At 45.0% G+C, this 22,511-nt stretch overlaps 1 protein-coding gene across 1 annotated transcript in view; it reads right to left on the bottom strand.

Annotated features, from left to right (window-relative positions):
• LOC121569611 (zinc finger protein 652) overlaps positions 1 to 22,510 on the bottom strand; it is a 29,260-nt gene extending 6,750 nt beyond the window's left edge. Inside the window, exons 1-4 of the mRNA XM_041880706.2 lie at positions 21,268 to 22,510; positions 11,790 to 13,336; positions 10,933 to 11,080; positions 9,055 to 9,170 (exon numbers count right to left, since the gene is read on the bottom strand). Of these exons, the coding sequence (XP_041736640.2) occupies positions 9,055 to 9,170; positions 10,933 to 11,080; positions 11,790 to 12,785 (1,260 nt within the window). The 5' untranslated portion in view covers positions 12,786 to 13,336; positions 21,268 to 22,510. The remainder of the gene's footprint in view (positions 1 to 9,054; positions 9,171 to 10,932; positions 11,081 to 11,789; positions 13,337 to 21,267) is intronic.
• Position 22,511: the final 1 nt, after the last annotated feature.

The raw sequence follows: 22,511 nt of genomic DNA, 5'->3' as shown, positions 1-22,511 counted from the left end.
GTGATTGTGTTGGCTGTGTTGTTGACTAGCTCCTCTGAACAAGTGTCCAGACGAGAGAACAAATGTTCTATGCCAGGCGAAATCGTGCCTCAATAGCTCATTGTTATGGATGTGTCCAAATAAATGTCACTAGAAAACAGCTTAAACAAATGCACATGCTGTTGTTATTCTGGCTGCACTGTTTGATCTGGCAACCGAACCGATAGAACGAACGCCCAGCCGACTTGTGTAGCAACCCTAGATTTGTGTCGGGAATATATATTGTGGAAGGATGAAATAGTATGAATAAATTCATCAAAATAACGTTTTTAATGAAAAATATGTCAATCATTATTTGAATATGTTGGTAACCCGTTGTATAAAAGTGATAATGCCCTCGAAGCTGTTGTTTGGAGGATATATTGGCACGATTTCCCAATATATCCTCCAAACACCGGCTTCTCGGCCATTCTCACTTAATTAGCGAACGTTAGAACTCTGTTATTGGTCTATTAACTTATACCACCTAGTGAAAACACCAGGCAAACCAAAACTCCACCCATGCAAAACCTGAGGGGTATACTACAAAGGAACCTAGATCTTCTCAGGGTTTTCTAAGGCTAGCCAGCTTCAGTTAGCTTCACATTCCAGCTCAGGCTTAATCCATACTACGATGGCGGATATTGCTCGTCCGCCTGCCGCTAACTCTAGCAGGCTTGTAACTGTGTGTGCATGTCGCACATGGCTAGTCGAACACCAAACTCTTCATTGAGACCATGCTGAAACATCAATCCATGGGCGAGTCAGTACCAGATTTTCATTTGTGCCAAATTCTAAATGAAAGAAAAGTTAGCCTACAAATTCAGCAGGCTATGGTCCGAAATGAGCGTTAGAAGTGCATTCTGTCATTACTAAATGTGTAATGTGATAGGTATTTTAATATTACACTTTTTTGAACGCAAAAAAACATTTGATTAATAAAATATTTAAATCAGTCGTCTTCCTCAAATGAAGGGGATGATGATGCAATCTATGTGAGAGGGAAGGAATCTGATTTATTGGTCCTCAACTCGTGGCTCAGACACTTCATTCAGTACAAAATGGTGTTACTTGCCCCAGGGCAGGTAGTTATGAAGTGGTCAACTGTAGCTCAATTGGTAGAGCATGGCTTGTAACGCCAGGGTAGTGGGTTCGATCCCTGGGACCACCCATACCTAAAAATGTATGCACACATGACTGTAAGTCGCTTTGGAGAAAAGCGTCTGCTAAATGGCATATTATTATTATGAAGGATTCCTTACCATAGAAATGTACCTGGCTAAAAGGTGAGCCTCGTTGTACCAGTTATTCAGAGTTGACCAAAGTTACCTCCTAACTCCTCAAACCTAATTCGTAGTATAGGGCTCTGCTGATTAGAAGGTCCTATGTCGATAGTTTTTTTCAACCAGCAACTATCAGGAATTAACACTGATCAAATGTTTTCACACTTTAAGTGTTAGTTTCATCAGCTGTTGTACAACAATATTATACAAAACACAGGAAAAACAGCATTTTGACTGCACTGGTCCTTTAAAAAGTAAACAGTCCAAAAATCCAACTTCACCCGTCTGTATTTTTATTCCAGTTATTCTGTACACCATGTGTATTCATGGTCTACCAAAGGTCTGCTAATGTTACATCTAGACATGGTTGCTTACACCAGCTAGCCCTTGCGCCAACTGTGTGACCATAGACATTTAGGGATAGTTTATATGTAGTCAAGTGTGCCTTGGTTCAATTGTAATCACCATTTTGGAGCAGTCACAATACAGCAGGCCATATTCCTCTGTTCAAACAACCCATAGTTGTCTGAATCCTGCCCAGTTTGTCTGTGTTAGCCATTCAAACCTCACCAGCTATAAGTCAATATTTAATGATTCTAATACAAATATGAATACATTAAAAGGAATACTATTCATACTCTGTTAAACACTGTCCCTATAAAACGAATATTCATGAAAATGTGTGTATATACACTCTATAAAGCGGTCTTCTCCAGACTGAATGCAGGTGGATGTTCCATTTAAAAACTCTCCACCCATCACGCATGAATGAAGAATTGTTATTGAAGGGTTTCTGTAACTAGTGTATTGCCACTTATCGGTGTTCCATACCCCCATCTAGTGGTGTCTCTAGCGCCCTATTACAAAATATTATTATATTATCTCTATTACAATCCTGTGTTATATATTCTGAGGAAATGTTCACATAGTATATGTAAAAGCAATAATTGATTATATTTCTTTGTTCGCTTTTGTATATAATGTAGATCATGCATTCTATTGTACTAGGTACTGATTCATAGATTTTCTGATGTGTTTTCTTGCTTATCATGTGACATGCAATTATCCTTGAAATAGAAGCCAGATGTGCGTGCTGACGTTCTATATCGTGGAGCTCTGCTCCTATTGGTTTACCCCGCTGCCTAGGCAGCGAACAGCCTGAGACAAAATTATGCACACACCTGCAGCCAATAGGAGTACAGGTGTCCCTATAAGAGGGGATGCCTCCCCTCAATCAGCCTCCCTTTATCTTCAGCGACTGGACTAGACTGAAGAGCCTACGAAGAGACGAAGACTCAGGACGAAGATAACGCTGTCGATTTCCAGCTCTCGACGTTGTCCTAAATGAGCACACACGGGAAGTCAGTAGCAATGTCCTTCGCGGCAGCCTCTCTGCGCTCAGACTTTCCTGGGCTCATTGAGAGAGCTGCTAGACGTCTAGAGATAGCGCTGCCCCCCATTCCCCCTGCTTCGGAGGTGGATATGATGGAGGGCGGACCTTATTCTCGTCCTTCACGTTGGGAGCCCAGGCTGTAGCAGCAGCTAACAATATTGCCCTCCTCGCGGCCTCTGTCCCGTCTAACAACGGGTAAGACTGAGCTCACGAGAGAGGAGTTGGAAGAGGCGTCCAGAATTTCTGGCGCTATTCTTCACCTAACTCAAGCGTCGGCTGTCTGTGCGGGGAGGTCCATGGCCACTTCGGTGGTCACGGAGCGACACGTCTGGCTGTCCTTGACGGCCATGAAAGAGGCCGAAAGAGCGTCACTGCTTAACGCCCCCATCTCTGACGACGGTCTCTTTGGAGTCGCCGTCAAAGAGACGACGGAGCAATTTGCTAAGTTGGATGAGAGAGGGAAGCAGCTGGCCAGACACCTGCCATTGGCAGGGAAGTCTAGCCACGCGCCACAGAAGCCGTCCACCTCCACCGCCTCCAGTAGATCGGGTTCTACGGCGAGTGGCACCCGAAGCTTCGACGATTCCGCCGGTGAGAGAGGTGATCAGAGCGCCGACCTGGCAGCACCCTAAGGGTACTCAGAAGAGACGGCGCCAATGACGGGACGAGGGGGAGAGAATGGGAGCTGGCACAGCGCATGGTCCGACTGAGCCCACTATTCCCCCCCACCCTTCTGTTGAGGGTACGGAGGAGACTGTATGTTTCAATGTGTTTAATAAAGAGTTGGCTCCAATTGACTTTGTCACAAGAGAGCCCCTTTTCCATAACACGTTTGAGAACGTTCAGAACACTTCACTCTCTATGTCTCTCCCCCACCACTCTGAGTGTAGCTCAGCCCACCAAGCTGATTGATGACGCAATCACTATGCGAGGACGGCGCTCTGTCCCAGGCTACCGCCTCGGTCAGCGCAGTTACGAGTGTAACCAACGTATCGGCGCCCCCGTTTCTCTCAGAACGCTCTGATGTTCACCATTCTGAGTGTAGCTCAGCACACCAAGGGTGCGTAGCTGAGCACTCACGAGGCGAGTGTGATTAAGGTAAAAAGGCGCCGCCTTGCTTTACCTCATGAAGACCTCACTTTGCAGACTCCTAGGAGTACTAGGAGTGAAGGTCTTACATAGCAGACTGCAGTCACAGCCAGGTAATGGAATGATGACGCAATCGCTCTTCGGGGACGGCGCTCTGTCTCAAGCTAACGCCTCATTCAGTGCAGTTCAGAACCGTGCTTCGTTCATGGAGGGCCGGAATACTACGGTTACGAGTTTAACCAACGTATTGGCGCCCCCGTTTTTCTCAGAACGCGCTGATAGTTCCTCTCCCTTTCTTGGGAGGCCCACCTTGGGCCGTTCCACCACTTCAGTGTTGGGGAACAGCGGCGGCAAGGGCCATAGAGGAATACAGGTCCTTCCTACTGAAAGTACCACAGCTTCGCGCTCTTCCGCTTTCTCTGCATTGCTGGGAGTGGCGGCAAAGCTGTACTCTCTCCCACTGGCTAGACCAGGTGCTGGAGAAGGGTTATGCCATCCAATTTCATCGTTCAGGGGGGTGGTGGAGACTGTGATGAAAACGCCCGAAAACGTGGCCACTCTGGTTTCAGAGATTACGGAACTTTTGGCGAAGGAGGCGGTCATAGTAGTTCCCCGGGAGCAAAGGAACAAAGGGCTATATTCGCCCTATTTCCTAGTGCCCAAAAAGACGGGGGGAATGAGGCCGATATTGGATTTACGCATTCTCAACGAGAGTGTAGCCAAACGGCCCTTCCGAATGCTAATGACAAAGCGTCTACTGTAATGTGTCCAGAAGGGAGACTTTTGTGCGAGCATAGACCTAAAGGACGCGTACTTTCATGTGCCGGTGCAGCCGCGTCACAGAACGTTTCTGCGATTCGCCTTTCAAAGGGTGGCGTACGAGTTCACGAGGATGCCATTCGGGTACGCCCTGGCACCTCGCACGTTTTCCAAATGTGTGGAGGCGGCATTGGAACCGTTGCGTCGTCAGGGAATAAGGCTACTAGCCTACCTACTGGTTCTCGCCCCGTCAGCAGAGCTGGCGTTCACTCACACGACACAGACAGTGATTCATCTCACGCATCTGGGGTTCGCTGTGAATTGGAAAAAGAGCGCACCCTGGCCCAGTCCTCAGATTGTCTACCTGGGGATACAGCTAGACACTGTAATGATGAGGGCTTGAATTTCGGACCCTCGAAGGGCAGCCCTGTTGCTAGCCCTGTGAAGGTTTCGTCTGAATCATATGGTAACGGCGCTGTCAGTCACTTTTGGGTCTCATGTCGTCAGCCCATTCCGTGGTCCCGCTGGGACTCATGCGCATGCGCAGGATGCAGCGATGGTTCGCCCAACTAAGACTAGACCCAGTGCGTCAACGTCATTGATTGGTGGTGGTTCCTCTCTCGCTCAGTGCAGATCTGAACTATTGGAGAGACCCGAGCGTTCTCACGCACGGAGTCCCAATAGGCAAAGTGTCCTCCTACATTCCAGTGTTTACAGATGCCTCTCTGACTGGATGGGGAGGGACACGTCAGACCCAAGCGATAGGAGATGTGTGGCCTCTTTCGAGTCGCCACTTCAACCTCTTGGAGTTGGAAACGGTTCGACTGGTTCTGACCCACTTCGCGTCTACCCTTCGGGGTCGCGATGTGTTGGTCTGGTCAGACAACCGGACCACAGTAGCCTACATAAATCGCCAGGGAGGAGTCAGGTCTCCTGCACTCCACCGGTCGGCGGAGGAATTGTGGCTGTGGGCTCACAAGCACCTTCGCTCGTTGAGAGCAGCACACATTCCGGGCTACTTGAATGTGGGAGCAGACCTCATGTCTCGAGGGGGTCCTCGAGACGACGAGTGGCGTCTGCACCCGGAAATTGTTCTCCAGATTTGGGAACAGTTCGGGAGAGCCCAGGTGGATTTATTCGCGTCACGTGTGAACGCGCATTGTCCTCTATGGTTGTCTGAGGGAACAGGACGAACCGCCACTGGGGAGGGACGCGTTTGCGCACTGACCGTGGCTGAGAGTTCTCCTGTATGCATTCCCACCGCTGTCCTGCATTCTCCCACTGTTAGCCAGGGTGAGATCAGGCGGGCTGTCAATAATATTGGTGGCCCCCGATCTCCCGGGGCTCCATGGTCAGATGTTGATTGCGCCACCTTGGCCAATTCCACAGACGGGACGCGTTGTCTCAGGCGGGAGGCTGGATAGGGCGATTGCCCATAATTGGCCAACCACTGAAGGCTTGGCTCCTGAGAGGGACAGGCTAGAGCACCGTGGGTTATCTGATTCAGTAATCAGGACCATACAGGGTTCACGTGCCGGTTCCACTTCCAGGGTGTATGCCAGTAAATGGAACGTGTTTTCACAGTGGTGTGTCACAGAGAATGTAGACCCCATGAACTGTCGGGTTGAGAGTGTACTCTCGTTCCTGCAGTTTATGTTTGATAAGCAGCGATTGCCTGCCACCATTACGGTGTTTGCAACGGCGATTTCAGCTTGTCACGAGGGGTTTGGCAGAGACACCGTTTTCAGCCACCCTCTAGTGAAACGTTTCTTATTAGGAACGCGGCGGCTTAGGCCAATGCCTAGAGCCACGCTTCCTCAGTGGGATATGGCTTTGGTACTCGAAGCGCCCTGTGAGTCGTCATTCGAGCCATTGAATCAAATACCCCTCAAGATGCTGTCTATGAAGACGGCACTGTTGCTCGCTTTGACTACTGCTAAGCGTGTCAGTGATTTGTGTGCTCTTTCGACGAGACCCGACTGCCTTGCCATTAATGGCGATTTGAGCAGAGCGGTGTTACGTCCTAACCCGGCATTTATGCCGAAGGTTATTAAGAGCTCATATAGATCACAGACCGTGGAGTTGTGGGCTTTTTCTCCCCCTCCTCATGGGGAGAGGAGAGAGGAAAGGCTCCATCGCCTGTGCCCAGTGCGCACTTTGGCGTGTTACGTTGAGCGCACAGCAGCGATTAGGTCATCGCCTCAGCTGTTTGTGTGTCACGGTGCGGCTGCACTAGGTAGACCACTTTCGAAACAGGGTCTGTCTCATTGGCTTTGCGAAGGCATTGAGACAGCTTATGAGGCAGCGGGGCGACAATTGCCTCAGGGTATAAGAGCCCACTCCACTCGTGGAGTAGCGGCTTCTACTGCCCTTTTCAGAGGAACAGGGGTAGAGGATATCTGTGCAGCGGCGTCGTGGTCGTCACTGTCTCCATTTATCAGTTTCTATCTCTTGGATATGTCTTCTAACTCTCTGGCTCAGTCTGTACTCAGCGTGGCTGAGGGGAGGACTTGAGGTAAGAGAGAGGAATGCAGGACCGAGGAGACGGGTCTCTTTCAGGTCCGCTTCTGATGGAGAGACATGTTTTAGCATGACTCCTGATTGATATGTTCAGTACAGTAGAAGGCATGTATGGATCTGCCCACCAGTGAAGAACTGGGTTGCGGCGGAATGAAGAGGGACAATAGTAGTAACCTTGGTTACGGTACTATTGGACCGGTCATGACAATTTTGACGGAATATGACGTCATCTATCTGCTTGTTCAGATTAGTATGAATCATGTTCTGGGATCTGCCCACTAATCTTTGGGGTTCCATAGATTGAGTGGGGCGGGCTACCGTGTACACAATGTAGAGTGACACTTTGTGTCATTCCATTAGTGGTCGGTATTGTTGTAACAGGATATTGAGGTACCATCTATCTGCTAGTACAGATTAGTATGGCCCATATTCTGGTTATCTGCCCACCAGACATTGGTGATGCCATTGGACTAGGTGGGGTGGATTTGAACCGAGGACGCAGTATATTGTGACACAGTGTGTTACAGTACTGCGGGATTTGGTCGCAGCTATTGCTAGGCCCAACCTTTTCATTTCGATGGGAAGTGTTGGGCTCGGCAGGGAGTACATTTTGGAGCATTGCGCTCTGCCTTAAACCAATAGGAGCAGAGCTCCACGATATAGAACGATAGTTACCGGAGTGTAACTCCAGTTCTATGAGTGGAGCGGAGCCCCATAGGACTTAAGGCCCTCTCTAGTCTCGCTGAAGATAATTCTCGGGAGGCTGATTGAGGGGAAGCGTCCCCTCTTACATGGACACCTGTACTCCTATTGGCTGCAGGTGTGTGCATAATTTTTCTCAGGCTGTTCGCTGCCTAGGCAGCGGGGTAAACCAATAGGAGCAGAGCTCCCCTATGGTGCTCCGCTCCACTCATAGAACTGGAGTTACACTCCGGTAACTATCGATTCCCACTGATCCAACACTCTACTCAGCAAATTGGATGTAGTCTATCACAGTGCCATCCGTTTTGTCTCCAAAGCCCCATACACTACCCACCACTGTGACCTGTACGCTCTTGTTGGCTGGTCCTCACTACATGTTCGTCGTCAAACCCATCTATAAATCACTGCTAGGCAAATCCCCGCCTTATCTTAGCTCATTGGTCACCATAGCAGCACCCACCCGTAGTCTGCGCTCCAGCAGGTATATCTCACTGGTCATTCCCAAAGCCAACACCTCCTTTGGCCGCCATTCCTTCCAGTTCTCTGCTGCCAATGACTGGAACGAATTGCAAAAATCTCTGAAGCTGGAGACTCTTATCTCCCTCAATAACTTTAAGCATCAGTTGTCAGAGCACCTTACCGATCACTGCACCTGTACACGGCCCATCTGAAATTAGCCCACCCAACTACCTCATCCCTATATTGTTATTTATTTTGCTCTTTTGCACCCCAGTATCTCTATTTGCACATAATCTCTTGCACATCTAGCATTCCAGTGTTAATACTATTGTAATTATTTTGCACTATAGCCTATTTATTGCCTTACCTCCATAACTTGCTACATTTGCACACACTGTATATATATTTTCTGTTGTATTTTTGACTTTGTTTTTTTACCCCATATGTAACTCTGTGTTGTTGTTTTTATCGCACTGCTTTGCTTTATCTTGGCCAGGTCGCAGTTGTAAATGAGAACTTGTTCTCAACTGGCTTACCTGGTTAAATAAAGGTGAAGAGGAAAAAAAAACAAAAAAAAACTGATGATTGCCTGAGGCCGAAACGTTTGTTTTGTTTTCACCTTTCATGATTTTGAAGGGCACCATGATGTTTTAATAAACATCTTTATTTTGCTTTCAAGCCTCAGTTTTGGATTTCTTCTTCTTCTTTTTTTGACAGTGTGCAGATCTCAATTTCTTCCAATACTCTATAAAGGGAAATACATCTTCTGTTTCAGTCTGTTTGTGTTTGAGTGTGGGATGGACAGTGTGACTACAAGTCTAAACAGCTCACCTCACAGCGGAAGGGCTTCTCCCCAGAGTGCTGCAGCGAGTGCACCTTCAGGGACATGCTGCGCTTGAACGACTTGCCACAGGTCTCACAGGTGAATGGCATGTCCTTAGTGTGGGCTGCAGAGAGAAAGGAACAGGTTAAAGAAGAGCACTTACCAGAGAGGGACAGGGGATAAATATTGGGGCGTTAAAACAGTGTTTCATTGTGCTCAAAAGTGAAGGAGTATTTATGTTCTCTCTCAATAAAAGTGAGAGATCTGAATGTTGCTCCATGAATAAGAGCAAGAAAGGTAAGAGGGTGAGTTATTTCCAATTGAGACGGATGTACACAGTCTTGCAAAAGTATTCATACCGCTTGGATTTCTTCACATTTTAATGTTACAAAGTGGGATTAAAATGGATTTAATTATCATTTTTTGTAACAATCTACTCAAAATACTCTAATGTGAAAGTGGAAGAATAATTCCATGTAGATAACTAAAATATAGTCGTTGCCTAAGTATTCAGCCCCTTTGTTCAGGCAAGCCTAAATTAGTTCAGGAGTAAAATTTGGCTTAACAAATCATATAATAAATTACAGACTCTAAAATAATAGGGGTTGACATGATTTTTGAATGACTAACCTTTCCTCTGTCCGCCATACATACAACATCTGTAAGGTCCCTCAGTCAAATATTGAATTTCAAGCACAGATTAAACTACAAAGACCAGGGAGCTTTTCTAAAGCCTCATAAAGAAGGGCAGTGATTGGTAGATGGGTAACAATAACAAATCAGACATTCAATATATCTTTAAGCGTGGTCGAGTTAATAATTATGCTGTGGATTATGTATTAAGCCACCCAGACACATCAAAGATACAGTCTTCCTTCTGAACTGAGCTGCAGGACAGGAATGAAACCACCCAGGGATGTTACCATGAGGCAATTGGTGATTAAAACAGTTAGAGTGATGGGAGAAAACTGAAGATGGATCAACAACATTGTAGTGACTCCACAATAATGACAGAGTGAAAAGAAGAATACAAATATACAGAATACAAATATTCCAAAACATGCATCAAGGCACTAAAGTAATACTGCAAAAAAACACGGCAAAGGAATACACTTTTTGGCCTAAATGCAAAGCCTTATGTTTGGGGAAAATCCAACACAACACATCACTGAGTAACGGCCTCCTTATTTTCAAGCATGGTGGTGGCTGCATCATGGTATGGGTATGCTTGACATTGGCAAATACTGGTGAGTTTTTCAGGATAAAAAGAAACGGGATGGAGCTAAACACAGGCAAAATCCTAGAGGAAACCCTGCTTCAGGTTTTCACCTTTCAGCAGGACAATCATTTACAACACAAAGCCAAATCTACACTGGAGTTGCTTACCAAGAAGACAGTGAATGTTCCTGAGTTGCCAAGCGACAGTTTTGACTTAAATCTGCTTGAAAATCTATGGCAAGACTGTCTGGCCATGATCCCCAACATCTTGACAGAGCTTGAAGAATTATGAAAAGAATAATGGGCTAATATTGCACAATAAAGGTGTGTAAAGCTCTTAGAGACTTGCCCAAGAAAACTCAGAGCTGTAATCGCTGCCAAAAGTGTTATATAACATTGACTCAGGGAGCTGAATACTTATTCAACAACTATATTTATCTTATATAAAGGTTTTTTTTTTTATCAACATTTTCTTCCACTTTGACAGAGTATTTTATGTAGGTTGTTGACAAAAATGAAAATGAAATCCATTTAAATCCTACTTTGTAACAATAACATGTGAAGAAATCCAAGGGGTATGAATACTTTTGCAAGGCACTGTATATACTATTAGGGACATTTGGAAGTTACTAGGGAGAGCAGGAACAGACAAACTGGGGTCCACCTACCAACCATGTGCTTGCGGACATGAGCCATTGTGTAGAACTTCTTTTCACAGATCTCACAGGCAAACTTCTTCTCCGCGTAGCCGTGCACAATCTTGATGTGCTCGTGCAGCGACCACAGCTTCTTGAAAGACTTGTTGCAGGAGACGCACTGAGCAGCAGAACAACACACACAAATAACACATTAAGTAACAGGTGATGATTGTTGTTGTTTTGTGACACTGATTAGCCTGATACACCCTGACAGAATCCAAGAACAGGAGGTAGCAGCTGAGCCAATCACAGCGTCTGGCGCTGCAGATGGTGTTTCCTCATACTGCTGTAACAGTATCTGTCTGGCTGGTTCCTAATGCTCCGATTCCCTCTGCTGGACAAAACGTTAATTACATCCATCAAAAGCCCAGAAATCTGGCCCTGATGACAGACTGAGATTTTAGTTTCACTGTGCCTGGTAAGTAACTGTAGCCAATGTACCTAATCAATGGAGTTGTTTTGATTGCTCATGTCAAAAACATCTTGTACATCTATTTAAACAGCCGAGACCAGGGCTGCATCCCAAACGACCCCATATTCCCTACATAGTGTACAATTTTATTGTTGTTGTTGTCATTTAGCAGACACTCTTATCCAGAGCGACTTACAGGAGCAATTAGGGTTAAGTGCCTTGCTCAAGGGCACATCGACAGATTTTTCACCTAGTCGGCTCGGGGATTAAAACCAGCGACCTTTCGGTTACTGGCACAACGCTCTTAACCACTAAGCTACCTGCCGCCAGGGCTCCCATAGGGCTCTGTTCAAAAGTAGTACAGTGTATAGGGAATAGGGGGCCATTTGGGACGCACTCCAGCTCTCCTCCTTACCTGGATGTTCTTTTCACAGTCGGTCTGCTGGTGTAAGGCCAGCTCACTCTCCAGGACAAACTTCTTGCCACACTTGTCACAGATCTGCATGCGTCTGTGTGTGACGTTCATGTGTTTCTCTAGGTACCAGCGGGTGTTGAAGACGCGTGGGCACTTCTCACACGCCAGCGTCTCCCTCTCCTCCCCATCCGCTTTATCCCCTGTGGCAGAGACAGCTGAGGAGGGGGTCCCCTTGCCCTCCCTGGCAGTCCGGCGCGTCCTCTTGGGCGGCTGGGTGGTCTTCTTCCGTCGGCCCCTGGTGGTCATGCCGGTGGTGGTGGTGCTCAGAGCGGTGCACTGGGTCTTCCTCCGGGGCTGGCTGGTAGCGGGGGCCACCCCACGCCGAGCCCTCTTGGCTCTCGTTCTACGGCTCTCTATTTCTTCTTCCTCCTCCTCTTCCTCTTCTTCCTCATCTTCTTCCTCCTCCTCCTCCTCATCCTCCTCCTCCTCACTGCAGTGTCTCTCTGAGGCGTCGGTTTGGGGGGCGGACTTGTCCCCCTTTGATACATTAAGGGTTTGATTGTTCAGGTTGACCTCCACGATGATCTGCTCACGCTTGAAGGACTCCTCCTCCTCTTCTTCCTCCTCCTCCTCCTCCGAGTCCTCGGAGGTGCCCCCGTTGCCTGCCTGGGCCCCCTGCACGCCCCCCTCCTGCCCTACTGTCCCCTCTCTGTAGTACTGCTGCTGGGGGGAGGTGACGTGCTGCGGGGGAAGCTGACCGGGGGTCTGGTCACCCATGGGGGTCTTGGCTGCCATCTTGTTGTCCACTAGCACAGAGTAAGGCTTGCCCCCGCCCTCCCGCTTGTACAGCTTGCCCGCTAGGTCCAGGTCAGGAGCGGAGGCGGGGGACTGGTAGTAGGACTGGGCCACCTGCTGCGTTCTGCGGTTCTCCTCCTGGGACATCCCACCTGGGCCGGGGCTGGACACCTCTTCCTTCAGGCTCTGGCAGGATTTCATGTGTGCGGGAGAGGGAGCAGGGAGGGGAAGACTGTAGTAGTGCTAGTTGAAGCACAGCCAGAGGTTTGTTAGCAGTGTTTGTATTCTTAAACTGTGAGAGTACCCTCGCTATGCTGTAAGGAGGGGCAGGGGGAACGGAAGCAATCCCCCACCCCTCCCGCCACTGAGGAGACAGGAAGGAGGAAGGGGTGAAGGGAAGAAAGCTTCACCCAGATTCAAACAGGGCCTCCATGCTCACCACAGGACAAAGACTGAGGACAGACCGGAGTAAGTGACATTCTGCTACAGCTTTGTTCCATAGGCTTCTGTTGAGCTTGACTCTCAAAGCTTCTCTGGAAGTTAGTGTGTCTGCCCTTCAACCTCGATGAGGTTTCGGTCTCTCCGCAGATGAAGCCTCTCAGGTTAGTTTCTTCCGCGAGGCAGTCAACGCTATATTGTCCATCAGGGCTTCAGTCTTTAAGCTTCTGTCTTGAGGGTGAGCTTCACGCCGGACTTGGAGCTGCAGTCAGAACTTCTGTGCCTCGTTTCAGGAGCCATCTACAATCTGCCGCCTGTGAGATGGAGAGTAAAGGGAGAGTAAGAGAAAAGGAGAACAAGAGAGATTAGGCTCAATTGTGTGACTAGCGTGTGGTGCTGCCTCATAGAGCAAGTGTGTCTGATGTGAAACTACAACCTAGGGAAGGCGTTGTGAACTGAGACTAAGCCATGCTTCACCGCAACCGTTTCACTGCCATGTGTGAACATCCAAACCACACGCATCAGAGCTCTTTGAGAGAGGACTTCACCCCAAACACACTCCTGCTCTTCACAATCTATTTATTCTTTCAGGTCAATCATCTTTCATCAATCTCACCATCTTGTTAACCAGACATGATATATACCATCATATCATCCAAAAATTATACGGTCACATTTAATCATAAAACCCATCTTCCATCTCAGCTACACAACCGGCTTTCAAAAACACCAGTTTCACATCTCAATACCTCAATCTCAGCTTTCACATTTTAATAGCAGTCACACTTAATACACTGACATATAATAATATTCATAAGCTGGTATGAAATATACAATATAGTTGTATTTATTTAGCCTTTATTTAACCAGGTAAGTCATTGACAACATATTCTCTTTTACAATAACGACCTGACTAATGACAGAGCAATGAATATTGCAATCTTGCAGACCTATCTTTCAAGAAACGTATTGAAAAAGTAAGCAATATGCTTTTCCAGGTATTTTCCTATTTCTATTGGCTTCTTGAACTCATGCTACGGGGGGCCAGTATGAAAAATGTATGCACTCACTAATTGTAAGTCGCTCTGGATAAGAGACTCAAATGTCAATTGGATCACAAAAAAATATATATATTGGGGATGTGCTACTTCAATGCATGTATGATTTGCACTCGTCCTGTAACGCCTATAAATGTCCCCCCCCCCCCTCCACACACACACCTATTGTGGCAGTTACAGAGCACAAAATAACCACAGTATGGGAGCTGTAAAGCAAGCTCAACCACAGGAAACTGTACATCAGAGTGCGTGAGACTGCAAAGCGCATGTGTGCAAGTGATCAAAGAACAAAAAATATATACTGTGTGTATGAGAGAGTTTGTAAATATAAACGAAGCTCTTGCAATATTCTTGTTACTTGGCTTTTGAGGGGTTGTTTACTGCCTGCCTCTATAGCACTGTCGTGGTAGTGACCCTCAAGGCACAGTGCTTGACGATGACACCAGTATCGAAATTCAAATATTTAAGTCAGACATAGCTACAACTTTAAGCTTTGTGTTATTTCCACGTTTGACCCCAGATGGGCACGGATGCTGACTCAGCACTGGGGTGGGTTTCTTGACTTGCAACGACTTCGAGAGCCACTAGAAAAACATTTCCTCTCTCATAAACAACAAACATCCTCTGCTCAACGGCCCAATATAGGCTAACCGTCACATAACCTACCTCCACCTAACTTGAGCTACTACTGAAGTCTTAGCAAACCACCCTCTAACTCAAAAACATAATATACAGGGAGATTCCACAGCTGCTTTCAAATCAATGCAATAATCAAGACAGATATTGATATTAGAGAACACACCTTTCAAGCGATGACTTCATAACTATTCTGCTACAGACAGTATACAATAGTGATGGGGAGAAGAAAATCGATAGTTACATATCGCAATATTATTTTGTACGATATTATATTGATACTTTAACTCCAAGTATCGATTTGCTATTAAAAATATATATAATAATAATAATAATAATAATAATAATAATAATACTACAACAAGAAACCTAGGCCAAAACTCTGGTATTTTTCATCCTATAGCCTGTTCTCCATCTTCTTTTTAAACAGTGAGCAAACATGTTTTCAGCACTTTTATTTCCATGACTGATCAAAACTAATTTTCTGTCTCTCTGCAGCAGACATATAGTGAGTAACATGTTTGGAACGTCAAATTTCAATAAAATAGCATTATCGAATCGCAATGCATATTGAATCATGAGAACCGCAATACATACAGTGGGGGGAAAAAGTATTTAGTCAGCCACCAATTGTGTGAGTTCTCCCACTTAAAAAGATGAGAGAGGCCTGTAATTTTCATCATAGGTACACGTCAACTATGACAGACAAAATGAGGAAAAAAAATCCAGAAAATCACATTGTAGGATTTTTAATGAATTTATTTGCAAATTATGGTGGAAAATAAGTATTTGGTCAATAAACGTTTCTCAATACTTTGTTATATACCCTTTAATGGCAATGACACAGGTCAAACGTTTTCTGTAAGTCTTCACAAGGTTTTCACACACTGTTGCTGGTATTTTGGCCCATTCCTCCATGCAGATCTCCTCTAGAGCAGTGATGTTTTGGGGCTGTCGCTGGGCAACACAGACTTTCAACTCCCTCCAAAGATTTTCTATGGGGTTGAGATCTGGAGACTGGCTAGGCCACTCCAGGACCTTGAAATGCTTCTTACGAAGCCACTCCTTTGTTGCCCGGGCGGTATGTTTGGGATCATTGTCATGCTGAAAGACCCAGCCACGTTTCATCTTCAATGCCCTTGCTGATGGAAGGAGGTTTTCACTCAAAATCTCACGATACATGGCCCCATTCATTCTTTCCTTTACACGGATCAGTCGTCCTGGTCCCTTTGCAGAAAAACAGCCCCGAAGCATGATGTTTCCACCCCCATGCTTCACAGTAGGTATGGTGTTCTTTGGATGCAACTCAGCATTCTTTGTCCTCCAAACACGACGAGTTGAGTTTTTACCAAAATGTTATATTTTGGTTTCATCTGACCATATGACATTCTCCCAATCCTCTTCTGGATCATCCAAATGCACTCTAGCAAACTTCAGACGGGCCTGGACATGTACTGGCTTAAGCAGGGGGACACGTCTTGCACTGCAGGATTTGAGTCCCTGGCGGCGTAGTGTGTTACTGATGGTAGGCTTTGTTACTTTGGTCCCAGCTCTCTGCAGGTCATTCACTAGGTCCCCCCGTGTGGTTCTGGGATTTTTGCTCACCGTTCTTGTGATCATTTTGACCCCACGGGGTGAGATCTTGCGTGGAGCCCCAGATCGAGGGAGATTATCAGTGGTCTTGTATGTCTTCCATTTCCTAATAATTGCTCCCACAGTTGATTTCTTCAAACCAAGCTGCTTACCTATTGCAGATTCAGTCTTCCCAGCCTGGTGCAGGTCTACAATTTTGTTTCTGGTGTCCTTTGACAGCTCTTTGGTCTTGGCCATAGTGGAGTTTGGAGTGTGACTGTTTGAGGTTGTGGACAGGTGTCTTTTATACTGATAACAAGTTCAAACAGGTGCCATTAATACAGGTAACGAGTAGAGGACAGAGGAGCCTCTTAAAGAAGAAGTTACAGGTCTGTGAGAGCCAGAAATCTTGCTTGTTTGTAGGTGACCAAATACTTATTTTCCACCATAATTTGCAAATAAATTCATTAAAAATCCTACAATGTGATTTTCTGGATTTTTTTTCCTCATTTTGTCTGTCATAGTTGACGTGTACCTATGATGAAAATTACAGACCTCTCTCATCTTTTTAAGTGGGAGAACTTGCACAATTGGTGGCTGACTAAATACTTTTTTCCCCCCACTGTATCGTATCGGTACCTAAGTATCGTGACAATATCGTATCTTGAGGTCCCTGGCAATTCCCAGATCTAGTCTAAAAGCAGCCTGTTCAGATGTGGAGTGTGATTCTGAAACTTTTCAAGCCAAGGAGGGCCTCTAATAACAGATGAGGCCGCTGGACTGTGTCTGAGGCGGAGATCCACACAGAGCCCCAAACTCTCTGGTTCCACCTCCTCCTCTATCCACTACACTCCACTCCACTCAAGTTGCGAGAAGTACAATTCTGGAACAGAGTGACTCAAATACACAAACAAAATGGCTACTGCTATGTGTTGACAAAAAAAGAAAAGAATCAGAGGACAGACAAAAGCAAAACAATACACACCCACCCACCACCTTTCTTCCTGTGCATGTTGACTGTCTGATACTTTCTGAGAATTGGACCGCACTAAGTGCATTACAACCACAAGAGGAGGGAGTGGAGGGCACTGCGCTCCATAGAGCACCTCGTCTCACCTACTGGAGCATTAAAAACTCCCTCAGATGCTCTCCTGCCTCGTGTGCAGATGTGATGTTAGATCTGCCAGAACCAATCGAATAGGCCCTGTTCTCTCTTAACAGCTGCTTATGATGCACATGTACAGGAACGTAGTAGGGTTAAGAAGACAGGCCTGTACATTGATGAGCCCTCTGAGTGGAGTGCATGTCAAATTAGTCAGTGCTTTCCTGATGTATAGTGCAGACAGATGGACAAAATGGTCACGTGTAGGCCTACCCTTACACCAAGGGGGTCAAACTCATTCGGAGGGCCGAGTGTCTGCAGGTTTTTGTTTTTTCCTTTCAATTAAGACCTAGACAACCAGGTGAGGGGAGGTCCTTACTAATTAGTGACCTTAATTCAATAAAGTACAAGGGTGGAGTGAAAACCCACAGACACTCGGCCCTCCGTGCAATGAGTTTGACACGTGCCTTACACTGAAGACTGAGGGTTCGTTCTGCTCAGTGAAGATTTGCAAAGAAATTACTTGACCAGAACTTATGACAACTTTGCACAAACTTAGTGCAGTTCCAGTCATTAACATGATCAAACAGTGTTCGATTCCCACGGGGGTCAGTATGAAAAAAAAAAAATGTATGCACTCACTAACTGTAAGCCACTCTGGATAAGAGCGTCTGCTAAATGACTAATATGTCAAAGTAAACAGAGAGTGAGATATGGGGGGCCAAGAGGGCATGTGCAAACATTCCACAACCACACAGGACAGCTGAGGTTATGCAACTCGTATTTAGTAAAATCCTTACTTCGATGAGTCACAGTAGAGTTTCACTCACAATGAGAGAGCAAAGCCCTTTGATGTGGTGAGCAGGAAGAGGGCAGACTTCACAATATCAATGGTAATTGCACGATTACCTTGTCAGATTTCGAGGTTAAATTCAGCGTAACGTTGATCGTTTGTGGCTCCGCTTTTTTCAGTTTGGTAGTGCTGAGCAAGTCATGCTTTTTGAGGTTGGTCTTGTTTCAGCTCGATTATGAAAAATGTGTTTTCTATTTCGATATTTTTTTAAATACATTAAATGCACTATGTATCATGTGGGTTAAATGCTGTAACACAGAATAAAACAATTAATAAAAGTCCCATGATGGTAGTGACTGCCCATTACTGCTGATCACTTATTAACCATCATTTATTCACATTACTTTAATAAAATATTGATGTTGTGTATATTACATTTGTTTTAATTGATGACTATTATTTCATTCTAAGTCATCATCTCATCTCTATAGAGCTGCTGCCTATGTCGTCTAACAAAAATCACTATTTTAGTAGTTCTTCAAAGTAAATATGGCATACTGTTATGACTGCTGAATACCAACTATCAATCACTTAGATAATGTATTTTCAGGTAGAGATACCTCGCGAAGCAACTGCTCTCTATCCCTCTTGATCTCGCATTCTTCTGTCTCGTATGTAGCAGGAGTAAAAGAAACATAGACCTGACAGTTGGCGAGCAAAGGATTACGGTCGTTGTAGTTAATTCCCACGTTTTCTGCGTTAAACTTTGTAGAATATTGGCCTGTTGGAAACTACAACTCCATACTACATTGCACAGTTCGGGCTTGATCTGATTTATCTCTAGAGAAACTGTGCAATGTCTGCATTGAGCTCACAGAAAAAAACTGAACAAAATGGAATTCAAATATTTGAACGGACATTGGTCAATTAGTTGTTTAAAAAACGATCGCTCTGCACTACTGTTTGGGCTGATTTCAAATACGAACTTTGCTCCCTCTCGTCGAAAGTGTCTGCAAGATGGGGTTTAAATCCTGTGCAGATGGTAATCGCAACTTCATGTTGGTAAATTGGAAGTAGATAGTGACATGTCAAGGGTGTGCATCACAGTGGGTCAGGTGAATCCTTCCCAGAGGTTTAGTTTCACTCACCACCGTTTCAATGCATTATTCTGCAGCATTGAATTCCACCCTCCCTCTGTGGAATTTATTGAGCTTTCCCTTTGAGGCAAATGTGTGAGGGTTCACATTCCTGATTCCAAACTCATAAGACCTTAACCAGCTCACTATGTGGCGCACAGTAGGGGAGCCCCATGCTCCTGTAGGTATTTGTGCCTAAGTTTTCTATAGGTATAGATAGATGGGCAGCAGTGGTAGGCGATCAACATGCTTTAAAACCTCCACAGGCCTCTGCGCTCTCCTAATCTCTATCCGAATGCATGGGCTACGTTTCTTTCTCTAGCTCTTTCCCTCTCTGTGACAACACAGGAAAGGAAGAGCGGGAAGGAAGGATCGGATGATGAAATGCTACAATGTAGGCCAGGGTTCTTCAATTCCGGTCCTGGAGGGCCGAAACACCTCTGTTTTTCATCCTCTCCTTCTAATCAGTGGCTAATTCAGACCTGGGACACCAGGTGAGTGCAATTAACTACCAGGTAGAAATAAAAAACAGAAGTGTTTCGGCCCTCCAGGACCGGAATTGAATAACCCTGATGTAGGCTAATGAGATGGTCCATGGTGAGTCTCAGTTTTGACAGATGAGAAGTCTGTCAACCTTAAAGTAAAAGCCCTTAAAATACATGTCACAGTTATTAGTGAGAGCTTGCCATTTAGCTACTATTGACAAAAGCATTTATCTATGAAGTTGGGTCTGACAATGTGATATGAAGGAACTGGAAGCGCAATGTCTGAATGTGGTTTTAGAAATTAGGCTATATTCAACACAACGAACGTGTGCAAGGCAAAGGCCACTTCATAAAAGCGTCTGCACAACCGACATTGTGCTCAATAAAAGTTGCCTTTTTGTTCGCAAGATCTGGCAATGCTGCAGCTGGGCCTAAATCACGGCTGACACTGCACTGCAAAGCAATCCTTTGCCCCCTTCTCAAACATAACAGACTAGCTAGTACGAATGCTAACTATGTTTCGCTTGCAATCAATCTGGCCTAGCTAGCTATTTCGCCAGCTGGCTAGCTAGGTTAACTTGCTAGCTACGTCAATTTGGCGCTCTCTTTTCTAAATACTAAACGATTGATACAATTCTGATGGCTATATTAGTTGAATCCTACAAACTCCAAAGCAACGCATATTAACAATAGTTACACGATTGTATGCAGTTTTGTTGGTAACAACCAACTTTTAAAAAATAGTAGCAAAGAAAGGGTTAAACAAAAAGGAAACATTGGTTGGTCAAGACGGTCGGACGGAAGGCCGTTCCGCTAGCCAATTTATTAGCTTACAAACAACTAGCAAGGTAGATTCAATTTACAGTAGCTATCTAAATACAGATGCTTTTATTTTACATTGGTTGGACATCGACATACTAACAAAATACATAATATGAACGTAGCTAATCAAGCTCGCCACACACTGTCCGTTTCACCAAAAATAATACTAGCTAACATAGCTAGCGCAACTGTGAATTACCACCATGGCACACGGCTAACGTTAGCTAGCAAATCCTAGCTAATCACAGACGACTTTCACTTTTTTTTAACCCAAAACCTCCCAGATATAAATCGGATAAACCGAGATTTTACACCAATATACAATCTTGCAGCATCAAGTCTTATACGACGTGTACACAAATCAAGGTTAAACATGTCAATATTTGTTAATAAAATGGTTTAACAATCATAGCTACAAGAATCTTTTAAAAAATCCTCTTCCCGAAGAAAAACCTAGCTTGATAGCGCACAGCTCGTTACATACTCAATTCGACCGCTTTTGACGGTTTGTCAGTAGTCTAGCTTGATAATAACCTTGACAAGAAAATCACTAAGAAAATCCTTGCATTGTAGACAAATGTCATGTTTGTAAATACATTTAAAAATATACAATAACTTGTAGATAAATGTTGTTGCCTTACCCTCGGTGAGAGCGCCCTCTTTCTCATTTCGTGCAATCAGAGTTACATGGATTCTGGAGTGCTGCAGACGCACAAAAAGAGCCAGCTACTGTTGGAGTTCCACTGTTTGATAATCCTATTGCATGCTCGATTGCAAATGTATTTCCTAATGCATTTTTAGAATGTATGACACTGATATGTTTGCAGTAGACTCCGTGTTAGGGTAGATCCATTGCTACGTGGCCCAGCAAGTGTCTCGTGCTCATCCCAGGCACTGAGAGGCAGGCGGCTGTCAGGGTTGGGTAGCCGCGCCACAATTTTCTCGTCTCCCCTCCAAACCAGACAGGGCACGATGCGCGCACTCGTGTCTGTCCCCCCATCTTTAGCCGGAAAATTATAAGAAAACCAGAGCTAGATTAGACACGGAATCGGTTACTGGAAAAAGCTAACTACTGCATGAAATGTACATCTAAATGGCAATGCCTAGATGTTGAAGGAGATTTCTGTTGAATACAGTATTTCACCTTATACCTTTTTTTTATTGCCCATTTCCTGGACATAAATGATATTAGAAGCCTATATGGATGGATGGATGTCTGTACTAACCAAACACAGGAGACAGACTGCTCCGTTGTTCCCGTCTCTAACCACTCTTCTAAAATAAAATGTGGAATAATGTGCTACTGTATATTTAGAAACTTTCCCCTCTTTTACCTAGGTACTGAAATGTGTAATTGCCATTTGAAGTATGCCAATTAGTCATGCGAATAAGTTAATTATATTTTCATATTTACTGTAGTGCCCACAATTGTGACTGTTGGTAAAACAAACAGGAAATCAGACTTACATCCTGTGTAAGCGAGACAGAATGATGCACTGTTTATAAAACTCCATTCTGCAAATATCTGTGCTAAAATTTCTACAACCTATATCAGGTTGTTGGGCTAGGATGTGAAATGCAATAGAACATAGCAAGCACAAAAGCATCTGATATGAAACATAGCCAGGTTTATATTTCTAAAACTACCACTACTTTAGTTATCAGTGTATAAACTACATTGTATGTATTTATGCAATGGTAGCCTAACAATGTTTCAGTTCTCTGCCTCAATGTATACCTCATAACAACAGATGCTTAGGGAGTCCTTTCAACCCCTATACAGACTTTACACAATGGCAGACATAAGTTAAATCTGGTCTATGTATGATTTATACCCAAGTACAGGTATTCACAAATCGGACACAAAACTCAAAATATATTTATA

This window comes from Coregonus clupeaformis, chromosome 35 (genome assembly GCF_020615455.1).
Source record: "Coregonus clupeaformis isolate EN_2021a chromosome 35, ASM2061545v1, whole genome shotgun sequence".
NCBI lineage: Eukaryota > Metazoa > Chordata > Actinopteri > Salmoniformes > Salmonidae > Coregonus > Coregonus clupeaformis.
The sequence above is the reverse complement of the archived record's forward strand: the minus strand, read 5'-3'. Positions and strand labels throughout refer to the sequence as shown.